This window comes from Anoplopoma fimbria, chromosome 2, assembly GCF_027596085.1.
Source record: "Anoplopoma fimbria isolate UVic2021 breed Golden Eagle Sablefish chromosome 2, Afim_UVic_2022, whole genome shotgun sequence".
NCBI lineage: Eukaryota > Metazoa > Chordata > Actinopteri > Perciformes > Anoplopomatidae > Anoplopoma > Anoplopoma fimbria.
Window position 1 is genome coordinate 24,441,925 of NC_072450.1, and position 17,007 is coordinate 24,458,931.

At 39.2% G+C, this 17,007-nt stretch overlaps 1 protein-coding gene across 3 annotated transcripts in view; it reads left to right on the forward strand.

Moving 5' to 3' along the window:
- homer2 (homer scaffold protein 2) overlaps nt 1–17,007 on the forward strand; it is a 29,038-nt gene that overhangs the window by 4,982 nt on the left and 7,049 nt on the right. For all 3 annotated transcript variants that reach the window (XM_054617793.1, XM_054617786.1, XM_054617778.1), the window contains 4 exons: nt 5,516–5,672; nt 14,214–14,345; nt 14,650–14,742; nt 15,513–15,652. In XM_054617793.1, coding sequence (XP_054473768.1) covers nt 5,516–5,672; nt 14,214–14,345; nt 14,650–14,742; nt 15,513–15,652 — 522 coding nt within the window. The remainder of the gene's footprint in view (nt 1–5,515; nt 5,673–14,213; nt 14,346–14,649; nt 14,743–15,512; nt 15,653–17,007) is intronic.

The following is a 17,007-nucleotide window of genomic DNA, read 5'->3' on the forward strand; positions in this document are numbered from 1 at the left end:
AGGTAGCTCTGCTCTCCAGCAGGCCTCGCTAATGACTAATGACAGAGAGCGTCAACCTTGTTCATCTGATACGAGCAAGATTACAAAAGCTAATGACAATCCAACTTATTACATTTTCTTTTATTGTCACGAATGAATGCTGAACTAATTTGCAATTTTCATATAGCCAGAGTCAACATATCCGTGCACCTTGTGGCCCAGTTGTTTTCAGATTTCTCATTTTCTCCCTCTGAAAGATTTGGGAGAAGATGTTCTTTTATTACTTGGTGCCACAGAAAAGCCAATTGTAACTTAGTTTATTTCTGTCAAAACCAGTAGAGAAAGTGAGGAGGAATAAGTGCTCTAACTCAGTGTTGCTCCCCCTAATGTACTGTAGATATTTAACGAGCGTTCGTCACTTAAGTTCTTTGAACAGACAGAAATGCAAATTCCTTGTATTATTCTGACCACTTGGATTCAAGGACAGCATTTTATACACATTTTGCTTGTAATATCATCATCTTAAGTCTTTTATGTCGCCTGATGAATTTTCCTGCTTTAGTGTCTGTCTTATTGGCCATTGGGAATTTGACACTTCAAATTATAATGTTTTTACTGCCTGTACATTGCTCCCAAAGTTGTTTGTTAGTAAGACTGTTTGCTGCACAGAGTGTGTTTACGTCAGGTCACCGGCAATAATGTGGTGCATTTAACTGAAAAAAGTCTGTCCAGCTTTTTGTTTTTGCCTCTGGAGGATTCAAAGGGAGAAAACATGTTAGAAAACCGGCCAATGTCCTCCATAAGTCCCCCTGGCAGAGAAATGTTGTTTCGTTAATGAAGAGATCCTTTTAAAGCATCACAGGCTCATTCATATCTCTGTGCCTGTGGGTCTCCACCCAATAGTACCTGGATGTACAATTGACTGGTTTATTCCTTCTCAGTTCATTTCACCCTCCAAACGTGGTGTAAAACCCAGATGTCATGTGTTGATGCTATCGCTCTGCTGACCCATTCAGGGAGACTTGACACCTCTGTAACAAAACTGCCAGTTAAGAAAAACTACACTTATTTTTGCAAAGGTTTCACTGCGCAGCTGAAAGGCATCAACTTATAATGTAAAAGGAACACATAAATATATGTTTGCTTCTCTATATTTAACTTTCAAGCACTTCTAAATTCATCTCATTACACCCATTTATCTCTATTTGTCTAATTATACATGCTGCCTCAAATGTATTGTGTGTGTGTGTGATTTGTGGAGCTGGTAAAGTAACATCAGGTTCACTCTCTGAGGAACGTGAAGAATGTTGCAATACACGTATCTGAAGCTGCTGAGAGCGCTGATTTCTGTCAAACAGGCCACAAAGCCTGTTCCGGGTTTGACCTAAGACTCCTAAACCACTAATCAATAATCTAAACCGCCGACATGTGTCACTTTTATTTGGACAGAGATGTAGATGTCTGTGATTGATGGGGAAAGTTTGTTTGGGGAATGAGCCTGGAGTGAATTCTTAAACTCAGGAATCTGGACGAGGCTGTTTTTCTCACTCGCTGGAAAAAAACTGGACCTGAATTCTACATCCGTAGCAGAACACAAATGCAAAGTGAACACAACCCCTCGCATTTAAAATCAGCATCCAAACTCTTAGTCAAACATAGAAGCCGCCTGCTGTTATTCACACTTTCTCTCAGGGCACGTGTCATCCTGCATCATCTTAAAATGTCGTCTTTAAGGAGCAGGATTATCCCTCTCTGAGCTAACGTCACTTAATTTCTGGAGAGCACAGGGTTTGGGTAAAACACAGGTAGCGATCTATCTAACATTTAAAAAGGATTTAAGAGAACAAGAGGCACGCAGGCCTAGTTATGCATCACTCTCAATATTGCTGCTCAGAGTTTTTGTCATGCAATTATTTAGCACATTAACAAGGCAGCCTTTTGCAACACTTCTCTTTCTCAACCATAGTTGTTGGGTGTCATAGCTATTTTCTGATCCAGATTGGTAAAAAAAAATTATATTTATAGGTACAGTTTGTCTTAGTCCTCAGGTATCTGGATCAGCGTGTTCCTTGGTTTTAATTTATTCTGTGTGGGTGTGTAGGTGTATGTAGGCATTGACAGGGCAGTACTTACTCAAACCGGCTCCCCCCCACACAGAAACACACACACACACACACACACACACACACACACACACACACACACACACACACACACACACACACACACCTGTAAATTATTTAAAGCAGCAGATGGGGACAGAGACAGTCAGCGGGAGACAAAATCCAGCGGTCACACAGTCCCAAATGTCGTCGTCTTTTTTTTTATCCAGTTAAATCAATCAACCTAATGCTTTTTATCTGAGAAAAGCAGATCACTGGATTCCACCGACAGTTGTTTGAGTGCATCCATGTGTTCAGCAGTAGCCTTTCACTTCTCTTCCCCTGCCAGTGTGAGCTGGCTCCAGACACTGCCGCTGCAAAGGTCAGCGAGTGTGTGTGTGTGTGTGTGTGTGTGTGTGTGTGTGTGTGTGTGTGTGAGTGTGTGCATGTGTCCGTGTGTATGAAAAGCGACAACAGTGATCTGTATAATGGGTTTTGTTGTTCCCAAAGCAGATGAAAACTGAGATTAGGCTTAAAAAGGACAGTGAATTTATTAGGCTTTCATTTCTGTGAGAACCATAATCTCAATGGAAGTAAAAGCCTTATTAGCTCATGAATTATCGCTGCTCGCCCGCCGGTTTCTCCGACATTATTTTCACCGCGGCCTTATAATAGTGCATTATAGTAAAACTGAACTGAATGTCCTTTTGACAACTTGACAAAGTTGCTGTATAGCATTACAACAACAATGGCGCCGTCTGTACCCTGTTAATGAAACCTCTAGTCTTGCCTACAGGAAATGTGCTTATGTTTCTGCTAGCTTTAGCAGCTTATTGGTATTATTTGTAAGAATAATTTTAAGTGACTTTATAAGAACATGATCTCAAATGATTTGGATTTAAGCTTATTTTTTTTAATCACATCCCTGTGCTCTGAAAAATGCAATATTTATAATGTTTTTTGCTGTGCCTGAATGATTTTTTTATTTTTATTGCACCAAGCAAATTGTGACTGTGCCATTGTGTCCAGTTCAGCAACCTTGTTCCCACTTCACACATTTAACTGAATTCCTTAATGTCATTAAATTAAATGGCAGGCCATGTAGGGAAAGCAAATGGAGGACTGAGAATAGAGGATCAGGTTTTCAACAGCAGAAAGCTAGAAAAGCTCTCTCCTGGGACCATGTTTGTTACAAAGTGCAGTGGTCAAAAGTGAATGTGGAGGGAGAGTCCATAATGAAGGAGCTGACATACTAGCTTTCTTGCACCTTTTGAATTTGATATAAATTCTATTTTATGCTATTGAACATTTGATGGTGGTAAAGAACCAAGAAACCTATTAATGCACAGTGAGGACGAAGACTGCTAGCAGATGAACATGGATGTCAACACCAAGGAAACATGATTATTGCTCGAACCATGGAGAAGACTAGGAAGAACATCCAAGAACATACTTTCAAGAAAAAGAAGATATCAGGCGACTGGATGTGCAGAAGATGCCAGGGAAAAAAAAATAAATTAAAAGATAACAACATAAGAAAACACTGAGACAGAAACACAGAGGGGATATTCAAACTTTTTCAATTGGGCTATAAAGACAAGTGTGAGGCAGTGAGTGCCCAGTAAACTTTGCCCTGTCTGAAAGACACACATTCACTTTGACATTTTGACTTCCAGCAGGATAAGTACTTCCCATCTGTCTCCCCCATATTCTTCATCTGCATCCATTATTGAGTTCTTGAGGTGTCCTCTGATCCCTCTCATCCAGCCACTCCACCTAATTATTCCTCGCTCTTGAAATTTAACAGAAGAGCATCACAACCAACTTCACTTCACATCTTTACAAAATGAGAACTTCCAGTGGACAATTTAAACTTGCCATGTCCGGTTGTAATATTGGCATATACATAAAACTAGTTAAAAAGCATGACAACATTCTAGAAATAATCTTGGATGGAGTTGAGGTTGAAACTGGTAAAGCAAGAAAAGTATGACACAGCAAATGCATGTATTTTAAATGTCTAATGGCAATAAAGCAAACATGTGTTTTTCCTACAGTAATAAAAAAAAAAAAATCAAAACTAACCCAATAGCTGAAATATAGAGCAGGCTTATGGCATTTCTCTAGATTTGATTAAACATTTAATTGTACACTATAACAGTTTAAGCAAGTGTAAAGATGCCTGTATAGTACGCTGTTTGCTTTAATGCCTTAAACAGAAAACATTGAGGATTTTCTGAACATATTTCACAGCTTTCAGCTCAACATCCCAGTCAGGCTTAGTTATTTGCGTCCGTGCGTGTGCGTGTGAATGCCATAAAGAGGAGAAACATTTTCACTGTATTTTTTTCAGTGTGCAGTCATTCAAGTTTAACAGGCGTTCTGATCCTGCTCCTTCATCACCATGAGGATGCTCTTCTGAATCACACAGGCAGCGAGCTGCTCATTGCTGGGAGGCAGCTTGCCTTTCCCTCTCAAAGATAGATGACATGATATTGAACTTTTACCCATTACAGTCATTGTTGGAGTGGGCTTTGAAAGCAAATGCCATTTCAGATTTGGTAAAACCGCAGGGAAAATACTCAGATTTGAAGCTTTTGTTGTGTAAAGGACTCGATTCAATGCTGGATTTTGATCAGATGAAATTACCAGACATAACTTTACCACCAGGAAGGACAAAAATGTGAATGCTGGCTACAACTGGTCACTGGGATGTCTCAGAAGTTCTTAATTCACTTATTGCTAACAAAGTTTCCCAATATAGTTGTTGTTTGCGCTATAAAGGTGACTCACTATTGCTTTTATTGCAGGTTTAATATAAGGGTCTTAATTGGAAACATTATATTACAATTACCGTTAACAGCTTTAGTTGGAAGAACTTCATAACTGCTGGCTGTAATTGTCATGGTTTATCTTTAGCTGAAATGCTCCTCCGATGAAGTCGCCACAGAACAATCAGTATTTCAAAGAAACAAAATTATAAAAACTAAAAACCTTGCTAAAATGGTTAAGAGCTGATGCATAATCAGCTTTGCAAAAATATTTTTTAGAAACTGAGCCTTCTCTTGTTCAACTTGTGTTATCATGTGTAGACAATTGTCTCGCATGTATGTGGCGCACTAGGGAAATCTTCCATTCGACGTTAGATGTGAATGCATACACATACACACAAGTGCACAATCTCACACAAACACCTAGATATGTGTTGCTGTCGCCTATGACGCCGTGTTGCTGTGCAGCGGGCTTTGGTTTGCTGTAAAGATTTGGTGTTTGTTATATTATCACCTGCCTGTCAGACTCTAAGGACTCTGCATTCTCTGGAGACTAAGCACAGTGTCCCTGTCCCTTTTAGTTACATAACTTAGATGTTGTGTATCTTATCTGCAGTGGTCTTTCCCTCACAATGTCCCTCTCCTCTGTCCTCTCCTCTCCAGGGAGCAGCCGATCTACACCACCAGGGCCCATGTCTTCCAAATCGACCCAACCACCAAGAAGAACTGGGTCCCTGCCAGCAAGCAGGCCGTCACCGTCTCCTATTTTTACGACAGCACACGCAACAGCTACCGCATCATCAGCGTGGATGGATCCAAGGTATGTGTGTGTGTGTGTGTGCGGGTGTGTGTGTGTGTGTGTGTGTGTGTGTGTAACAATATGAGAAAGAGATGATGGGAAACATTTAACTGCTCTCTGGTGACACAGTTGAGGCTGAGGAAGAGCACTCAAAGTCAGAATGAAATTAAAAATGTGTACAAATGGGACATCTGCAGCTCCTATGATAGACAACAACTTAACCGTGGACCATTTAGTATGTCTGTGCTCTCCTGCTTATCCATGCTCATATATAGCTTCCGGTTTTCCCACCAACATCTGACTCTTTAGAACATTGTAGAAATGTATTTATAAAATCAATATCATGATTTTAATGAGGTAATTTAATAAGGATATATTCAAAATCACACAAAATAAGCAAACTGTTTGGTTTTCTACCATCATGCATTAAATGACACCAACTCTTCATATGTGTCAAACAACAACTTAAAGGGAAACTTTACAGATTTCAACCTTCTTTGTATGGTCGCGATGTGGCTGGTATAGTATGTGCAAATAAACTATGTTCTGCTTCGCTCCGTATAACCGACACCCAAAGTTTCCTTTTGACAACAAATTCAGTTAGATTTTAGTAATGCTCTGAATCATGATTTGAACTGGTGCAGCAATGAATTATTGTTTTTCACTCACTTCGATTAGCCGAATAATTGATTGGTCTTTGAAATGTGATGTTGCCAAAGAGCCAAAGTCAATTTACAAATATATATATATATATATATATATATATATATAAACTTAAACTTTTTAGCACTCATTTGGATTGTACATTGATAAATCCTCACCATAATTAGATTTGGCAAAAAATCGCTTAATGATGATAATTTCACTCAACCCAAATAGTAATGTTTATTAGAAAAGATAAAAGTTGTTCCCTAGCAAGAGAATTAGTGACAGAGCATCAAAATCTTAACAAAACAAAAATATGTTATGCATTGTGAGCATCTGCTGTATGCATTAAGAAGCACAGCTAATACTGATGATAAAGATACTAGAGCATACCCAACATACATAATATAAAGTTTATGATACCAGAATTTGAACACAACTACACATATTCATGTCCAGGCTCACACAGCATCACTTTAAATGTGAGTTAAAGTGATGCTGCTACCTTCTCTCTATATTGAGACGATATGCATTTATGTAAGGCATACAAAAATGTTAATAGTTCAGCACAGTTAAGTAACATGTAGGTTGAAAAGTCTGAGCATGAGCAAACATCCCCCTTTAACAAATAACCAAGAACAGCCAAGAGCTGCACACCTGTTGGGTCGCAATTAAACTAAATTATCTGTAATTTACTGTCATCAACAGCCGGCCGACAGTAGTCATCCTTTAAGGACTGCAGAGCTTTTAAATAGCTCATCTGTTTACCAGTAATCCCTCTGAACTGATTTTTTTTTAACCTGATTTGATGGGATTTTAAAAATTTTGTTTCACCCATGTGTGTCATTCGGTTACATAACATGCACTGTGTGTGAACATTCACAAAATGCTTTTGATTGGTCTTCACGAGAGAATGATGTTGCAATTAAATCCTGCATGTGATAATAGAATCCATGTGAGTCTGTCGATGTACCATATTCACACCTTCTTCCTTCGCTGTCTGAAAGAGTAGATTATGTGTTTCCATGGTGATCAGATACTTCTCTGCGAGTGAAATCGGAGGAGGGTTACGACAGCGGTATCCCTCTGCAGACATTGTCGGGCAAACACTTTTCGCACAATCGCAAATCCCACAAATGACCTGCAGCGCCACTTCAGGGACCGACAAGTTGACAGTTGTTTCAATCCGTTTCTGTTCCCATAGTTCATCTTTTTACCGTGCACCTCTATGTTTGGGTGAAGGGCCTGTTGAGTTGAGTTTTAGGATTCCCAACCCAACAGCTGAAGGGTGGGTCTCACAGGAATTTAACATAGATATATGTGAATGTCGAGTATTTGCATAGCAAGCATTTTTATGCTGTTGCATAGGACTTAACTGCTTAACAGTGATACATAGATGCAAACAGCATATGAGATTTAAGATTAGGGACCTACTTTCCTTTGCAAACTATTCTTTACAATAAAATAAAATGCATTATTTCTCTATTCCTGCATAGCATTGTTGAGTCAAAATATGTTAGCTTCAAAATAGCTCTCTTTACACAGCTAGAAACCAGAGGCAAGACTCTAATCTGTTATGTCATCAAGCAGCCTTTATGCAGCTTCAGCACTGGCAATACTACTTGCATGTTTTTTCTTTATTTAAAAAAAAGTCTGTTTTCTTTGTAAGAAAGATATCTGCAATCTACCTTTTTCTCGTTGGATGCATGTATTGTGTGTCCTCTATATCCTCAAGGCCAGGAGTACTCTCTCTGCTCTCCTATTCCTGTCATCTTCCCTGTCCTCTTGTCTCTCTACTCAATTCAATATATGCTTTATTAGCACGAGTGTAACAATGACAATCTTGCCAAAGCATCAATTATAATGAGATTATAAAGAAAAACATACAATTCATAAAATCAAGAAAATAGCAAAAAACAATAACCCATTGCTGTGTGAAAGTGTGTGTTGACACATTCTCTCCTGTAACCTTGAGTAACAGAGCAGTACATGTCATATAATGTCTGCATGCAGCAACTAAATGTGAGGGATGAAGATGAATACAATAAAATGTTGCGTCAGTATAATGAGAGAGATGACTCCTGCTGATTCAAATTTTCTCCCTGTTTCTCATTAATTTGAGTTAGTCAAAGAGATGTTGTTATGAGCAAAGTCACTGAAAGCGAGGAAATGTTGAGTCATATCAAATAAATGTTAAATATAGTTTGTGTTATGTACACTAGCTGTGAGGGAGACAGGTCTGTCCAGAAGAATAGCCTGTGCTGCTGTACATACTCACTCTGACAGACCGTCGGCTTATATTCGTCCATCCGTGATGGCCGGGCAACTCGCTGATGATGATATTGCAAGTAGAGGAGCATATCAGCACTTTTGACTCTTGCTCATCCTGAATCGCACTTCTCATACAGGGATGTACCACTATGAAAACACAGTGAAGGGTTCTTGTTGTACTTTATGAATTATTCTAAGTGTGATTACTTTCCAGGCTAATGTAAAAAATAAAAAAAATGACTAGCTCATCTGTTTAGAATCTTAGAGAAAAAAAATGTTTGGGCTAAAACATAGAACATATTCAAATCTCCTTTTAACTACCACAGCCTGGTGAGCTACATGTTTCTGCCAAGAATAATAATTTAAATTCCTTTAAGTGAGCTTGTTAAATGTGTTTGTGGCTGGCAGGTTTGCCAGTTTTTAACTAGTTTTATGTATATGCCAATATTACAAGCTAAAGCCAATTTCCTTCATCTTGCTCTCCTATACAATTGTGGCTGCACCCCAAGTACCACATATAGTTTCTCTACCTGTGTGTCATAAAGTTTTGTTTCCAAAATATAAAAGCATTATTTCCACTGAAGATGAAAGGAACATGTCCACCGTTACATCAGACTCCATAATTCCATAATTTGACCCCCCACATACTTTTAAATTGGAGTTGGGATGCTGTACTCCAAGCCATCATCATGAGAGAATGCACTGGGTTGATACAAGTCCCCAAACAATAATTTATTAGGATTATAGTGCACTCACACCAAAGCTGGTAAGGGCTAAAGTGAATCTCCAACATCAGGAAGTTCAGTTTTGTAAACAACATTGCATATCACAATTTGTCAAAGAAAAACAACAGGAATAACATTTTTAAAAAGCATGAATGTCATCTAAAGCATATGTTTTTATTCATTTCTTCCAATAAAAAGGATGCTGTTCATCAGCCAACCGTCAAGTCTCAAAGTGACAATATATCCATGACATTCACAGCCTCCAAATGTCAACAACAGTTTTGAAATTGATTGATCCAATTCTCTGTCGAGACAACTTCTTCAATACCTTCATATTCACATTACATGTGCATGTTCACTTATGTGCAGCCTTAAAAAGCATGTTCCAAAATCAAGTTGGTTCCATTAGTTCCATAGTCATAAAACAAAATGTTATGTTTTACGCAAGATCAGAGCTTTCATAATACAAAAAATTCCCACATCATTTCTAACTTTTAAATTAGGCTCCCACTAACGCGGGAATAAGGGGCTTGCTCAGTCATAGTGTGTTAGTCTGTAAATTTTCATAAATCTAAACTTTAAGCTTTTAATGTGGCGGTGTACACCTGACTCCAACTAAGTTCACACCACTCCTCCCTCAGAATCCAAACCTGCGTCATTGCCACCGGGGAACAGCGTGTTTTTGCAGTCCTTAATACATGGTGAGATGAAATGCATCAGGTCATTAAGGCGATTGGCAGACACGCAAAAATATTCAACATTTCACTTCATCTATATCACACCTCGGCTTGATGAGCAATCCCAGTTTTCCATTTTGGCTCTCTGCGTTGATGAGAGGACATGGCGACCATCGTCTCGTCTTTCTTTGGCTGTGCTTCAGTTATAACACCACCGCCAGCTCCGCCTGCTCATCATCACCATGACCCTCCTTGCTGCCCATTTGTCTTCATTATTTTGATATATCCTTCATAATCTAGGCTATGTGCCACAAAGTCAACTACAACTCACTGTCTAAAATTGTAAAAAGTTATGACCAAGCACAATAAAATTGACTCATTTAGTTTTTTTTTAATTAACAGTAACATGTTTCAAAATGTCATGTTTTCGTTTTTTAATATGTGGAGTGGAGTCACAAATTAGCATTGGTGTTGGCTCTTTAGATAACAAAGATATTTAAGTTTTTCCCATCTTAAAATGCCCCCGCTCTGTGTAGAGGGTGTCTTTTTTTCCAGCCATGACGAAGTCATTTGGTGCTTGACAAGTATTCACAGCTCTTTCCCTCCCATAGACTCCTCTGCCATGTTCTACATCTTTTTCTTTTTTACTGACTTTGCAGTTTCTGTGCACTCAGCCGAGGAAGATGTCTCCTATAACCTCCTGGCTGTCTCTAAGTTTCTAACTGATCCTCAGGCCAATGGGCAGCCCAGCTTCGCTCTGTGCCTCCTGCGCCACTTGATCCGCAGCCCGGCTCACCACCGGCACAGCTGCTAGCGTCACTCCACTCTCCCTCCCTCTGTCTCACCCTTCCACTCTCACTCACTTGCTCACTCAGTCGTACACTCATAAATGGCAGCGTACAGTTACAGGGCCCACAAAGAGGGGGGCAACCAGTTAGTCCACTATGTTGTTTTACAGCTGATTAGCTGGGATTCCAGATTATTTGTTTAAGCTTTTTACTGTCTATAGTCATGTTTCTACCCACATTTCTAAATGTGATAAATTATAATACAGGATCAATTAGCTGTTTAAAGATTTTTGACGCGTATGGCTCGTGGGATATGGTTTAATTCATCCATCCATTATCTTTAACCGCTTATCCTGTTCAGGGTCACGGGGGGCTAGAGCCGATCCCAGCTGATGAAGGCAGGGTTCACTCTAGACAGGTTGCCAGACTATTGCAGGGATGACACATATAGAGACAGACAACCATTCACACTCACATCCACACCTCGGGGCAATTTAGGCTCATCAATTAACCTGAGCTGCATGTCTTTGGATTGTGGGAAGAAGTCGGAGAACCCGGAGAGAACCCACGCTGCCACGGGGAGAACATGCAATCTCCAGTTGAATTAAATCTCACAATATTTTTTCTTTTTCAAAATATCTATACGGCAAACATTTGATAAAACTAAAAAAAAATATTGATTGGGTCCAAAACCCACAGTTTGCGCTCAATTCTAAAAATGAAGAAACTGAATCTAGGGACTCTGATGCAGGCTTTAGGTCTATGTGTGTGGTTTAAGGCTCCTGCTGCTCGTTATTCTGTTACACACCACAAACCGAAGTAGGTTCAGTGTCTCAGTGTTGCTTTACTTGTATTCCTTTTAAAAAACAGGCTGATCTTGTCTCATTTGACCAATTTCAGTGTTTTTAAATTCCCAATTTATATTCTTAAATCAAGAACCTGATAGAAGTCATACAATTTAACAGCTCAGGCATATCAGCCACACAAGGGACAGGGTAACTACCTCAGTTCAATGTTAAATTGAATTTGACAGGTTAGTTGTCACTTTGAAGAGGTACCACTTCAAGCTGAACATGATTTGTAGAGAATGCTCTGGCAGGGGTTTTAAACAAACAAAGGAGATGGAAATGAGAAGACATTTAGACTCTATTGGTTGATTGATAACATACCATACATTTCATAAATTTGAGGGTAATCTGCAATATCAGTTTTTCAAAAGTAAAACAATGTATATTGAGTCATATATTCCTTCCTGACAAATTCTGGTAATAAGGTTGGTTGCTTTTTGTTTTTTGCTTCATTCTGCAGCATCGGCCCAGTTACTTCACCATGGTCATTAAAGTTTCATCTTATCTTAACACTTCTCTTTGAGCCAACTCGATAAGCTCAGTTAAATATTCACACTGTTCAGGCTCTGTTCAGGTTCCCTTTCAGGTGAAATTAGGTAACCTCTGTTTTGATAACGCCTCTAAAACAGTGAAGATTTTAAACTCAGACTACCGGCACCTTGTTATTTTGCCACTCTCCTTAAAAACCCTTGATGGGGGAATGCAGCCTGAATCAGAGGCTTCGACTGTAATCTTTTTCTGTGTATGTAATGTTATCTCTCTCCATTAGCATTGTTCTGTGTGGGTCAGACATGTCTAATGAGGCTTTGACTGTCTGCTGGTGTCCTCATTCTGTTTTCTGTTGGCTCAATCTCTGCTTTCTGGGTCTCTGTGTCCAGTATAGATGCAGTGTAAAGTGTTTTAACGCCTCAGCCACTGAAAAGATGGAGATGGAGACGGTGGGGGCGTAGAAAAGGACACGAGTCTGTCAGCAATTCGTATTCTTTAATCCTGTGATCAGAACCATGTTGCTATGAAACAAGGGCTGCACTGTGATTAAACTGTCTTCTATTGTTACTTAATTGTTGGGGTAATTTGCATTGGCTGGGTTTTAAGTTCTCTTATGTCTTGGTAGTGTGATTGGGTTTGTGTACATGCACAGAAGTAAATAAAATCTGCCTTTGTTTAAGATAAATAAGATAAAAATCTTTATTAGTGAAATTTTTCAGTTTACATCTATCTTATCATATATTGATTAGACGTTTTTTTTTATATCTACAGTGATGCAGTAAAAAAACACAAATTAAGGTAGTCTGGTCAGGCTGATATAGTCTTTTAAGAATCTTTTGGTTTCTACTGTTGCTACCTCGTGCTTTGGTTCCATTTTTAGAGTGCAGCAGATTTCCAACAGCTGATTTACTGCATAGCCAAACAACAGGTGAACGTGTACTGTAGCAAATATGGAGACTGTAATCTGACTACGTAGAGGTTAGTGGGTCACCACTACATAGTTTGTGTTTGTGTGTGTCAATCTATCTTTTATTTATTTTTACAGTTTTTGCAAGCAAATCTTTAAATGCAATTACGGAACCAAATGATCGGTATAATTAAAATGTTTTACATAGACACACAGTATGTGTATTAGTATGTATATTAACCATAATTAATCAAGTGGGTGTAATGTTTTATGTTTCTCAAGTAATACAATGTCATGTATGCCATTTTCTGGTGCTAGATTGGGATGAAGCAGTCCTCTTTGGAAGTTTTTTGGCAGCTGTAAAACCTACAAGAACACTTTCATTTGACTCTGAATAACCATTAAAGTAGTAGCAAAGTCTGTTTGTGTGGTGTTAGTTATTATTTGTCAATTCAGACAAAACTTTAGACACTCATGTGTCAATAGCTTTCAAATGAATGAGGTGGTCACCTTTACAAGTTAAGTCTGACTCAGTGCTTGTTTCAGTGAAACCTGGAGGATAAATTCTGTAAGGGAACATAAAATTAGTAAAGTGATGGTCGGCTTCTTAAAGTGTGTCAGTGTTTGTGGATTGAAAATGGATTCTTTGATTCACAAGACATTGTGAGACACTCACCAGCCAGCGTCATGACTTTTTTTTTTTCTTAGCTTTTATTGTATAAAATATGTTTTCCTCTATAGAGAGGATAATACTCTTTTGAGTACTTCCAAAGATTGCTTTGTATACAAAATAATTCTGTATTGTAGAGAGGCTCTCAAACATGTATATGAATTGGGCTGTTTTTATGAAGCGGATCATACAAAGAAAAAAAGAAAAATTAATATGCCAATAGTAGTCGAACTTGTCTGGGCATGGTGAAAGACTTCTGCAGGGTGTTACAGATTCACTCTGTATGAATGGAGCTACAATAGGGGATTGTCCGTTGCAAATTCAATACGACTATTCATCATATGAATGCAGATGCTGGAGCTCTTTAATATGTCTTGAATGAGAAACACAATTTTCACAACCCAAAAGCGGGCTTCTTTGACAGGGAGTGTGCCTGACGGATGGACCTGAGATCCATGCTGGATCTATATATATCTGTATTGATTACCAGTATAATCTCCACTAGGGCTGGGAAATAATTGATGTGTTTTTTGTCGTTACAGGTGATCATCAACAGTACCATCACGCCCAACATGACATTCACCAAGACATCGCAGAAGTTTGGCCAGTGGGCAGACAGCAGGGCCAACACTGTGTTCGGACTGGGCTTCTCTTCGGAGCAGCAACTTGCCAAGGTGAGAGGACACATTTCTGCAGCATCACATGAAATCACAAAAAGCATCCATAAAATTTAGAGACAATGGATTCATGTATTTGTCCTAGTACTGTAGTGCAATGGTGCACAATTCTGTTATTATTTAGACACCAGATGGGGAAATGAAGCAATCAGAAAAGGGTATATCGGGTTCTTAAATCCTAACTATCACTAGATAATTGGCTCCATGATCTCCCAAAATGTTTTAAGATGAGCCACACGGTGTTTGACATTTCAGTTTGTATTATCATCAAAGCTCTTTCATGTCTCTTTCATATTTTCAGTTTTCTGAGAAGTTCCAGGAGGTAAAAGAAGCAGCCAAGCTAGCAAGGGACAAATCTCAAGACAAGGTGGACACATCGAGTAATCACTCCCAGGTAAATGATATCTCTCTGCTGTCTCACATTCTGATTCAGTACAACACCTCTTTTGTCGAACTGTCTCCTCTACAGTCACCGTTGGCCTCTACGGAGAGAAAAATGGTGACACCGAGAAGAAAATAAGCAGTTAACATATTTCAGTTTGGTTACTTTCACCAAAGCTTCTGGCATGATCAAGTATTCAAATAGTTAAGTTCAAATGAACACAGGGCCTATGAAACTTGTGTTGAATAGAACATGTCAACACAACAGCAGTCATTCATGCAACAGTGTGAATTGTCATAAAGAGAGGTCAATGGTCATCCTAAGATACTTACTGCCTGGAAGGTACCAAAGAAATTTAAGAGGACAAGAAAGCCAGTGAGAGTCATAAAACAATAAAGTTTCTCAGTTCAACACAAATGATCTCCAATTGATATTCTGTCAGTAAGTAAACAGCATTGATTGGAGGTGGATCCAGCAGTCTGGCCTGCTGCCTGCCTGCACTGACTCCAGATGGCAGGAATCAGACTCACAAAGCTGCTAGGCCATATGACATGATAAGTACTGGCATCAGTTTTTTCCAACCCCTCTGCTGCCATAGCTGACATGTCCATGGTGTTTACAGAGTGTAACCAAAAGAAGCCCAGGACCCTTTTTCCACAGTCAGAGAATGATTTATGAGACACATTTATGGCTTTTAACCCATCAAGAGTTTTAGAAAGCTGCAGGTAGACTGAAGCAAAACCTGCCCTGAACCATAACACGTCCCCTCTGTCCGTTACCAGGAGTCTGGACGTGACACGCCCTCAACCAACCAGGCGTCCAGCATTAATGGCACAGATGATGAGAAAATCTCTTATGTCGGTCCGGAGGCTGCTGTGCTGCAGACCGAGAACGAACGTCTTAAGAGTGCAGTAGAACAGAGGTAAGGGTTCGTTCCAGGACACCTCAGAACAACCTCATGAAGGTGACATTCATCCAAATGTGTTTCCACCTTCATGGTATAATAACATGCCACATAATCTCACATTCCAGCAACACTCCCTTCAAGGGATATCACATCATTTTAACTCACAGCAGCTCCTGAATGCTTTCATGCAAAAAAAATCTCATCTTCTATTTCTCTCTGCACCAAACTGCTCAAATGTTCTCCCTCTCCATTTTATTGCTACTGGGATGATATCATGGCCCCTAAGGGCTCAGAAATCATCTGATCTAATCTAAAGAGTGAAGCTGCTCTACTCCACCATTTGGTTATATGGCCTTTATAATCCAGATGCTGGAGTGTATAAATCACTAATTGCATGAAACACCAGATGGGACTAGAATAACCCAAGGGCATCAGTCAACTAAAAATACAGTATGTACGTTTAGCCAGAACTAGTACTGGATTGTAACCAAAAACAAAAATCACTGACATATTTTTTCCAGATGGGATAAAAGGCTCTGAGGTAAAAGAAATAAAAAAAAGACCAATTAGCAGACCTTTCGTGATAATACTTCACACTTTGCTCACACAAGAAAAAAAATATTAAATGAACATCTCTGCAGGAGTGGTGTGGGTAATGCTTTATTTTCCAATACTTCTCAATCATTTTCCAAAAAGGAACTGATACATAATCATGCATTCATAAAAAGGATCCTGGTCTTGGTAGTAATTATATGGAATATTTCTAGTATAATCTGCGTTACAGTTGAGTCTTTTGGTTAGTATATAACATAAAGCCCTTTTGGCAAGTAGCTGAGATGTTTCAGCCAAACTTGTGCTTTAAAACCCAGTTGGTCCACCATTGCTTTGTTTGCCCCTTTTCCGTGCCTTCACAAGGCCAAGGATTTTGTTTTCTGGAAATGTGTCACAGCAGTGAAACAGCCGAGGACTTCAGAATGCTGCGGTGCAAGTCTGTCCGCATTTGATGGAGAGCAGCACACTTCATACCAGCCATGCATAAGCAAGGGAACAGCGATTCATACTAAATATACATCCCAACCTCTTCGACCTTATTGATAAGACAGAAACCCACACTCTGTGGTATGAAAAGATAACAAACTGGATGTTGGAGCATATCAGCAGCTCATTAGACCTTTGAGACTTTTCCCACTTGTTTCTTTTTTTAATGATTTAAAATAACTCGACAGTGTGATGTACATCACATCTAATTAAATAGTCATGACTGGAAGGATTTTGTAGAATTATGTGTCATGTCAGTGGGCACACGCCTCAGGCATTTCAGCCCTAACCTGTCTACATTTTTCCTCCATTAATAACTTTCCACCTGGATC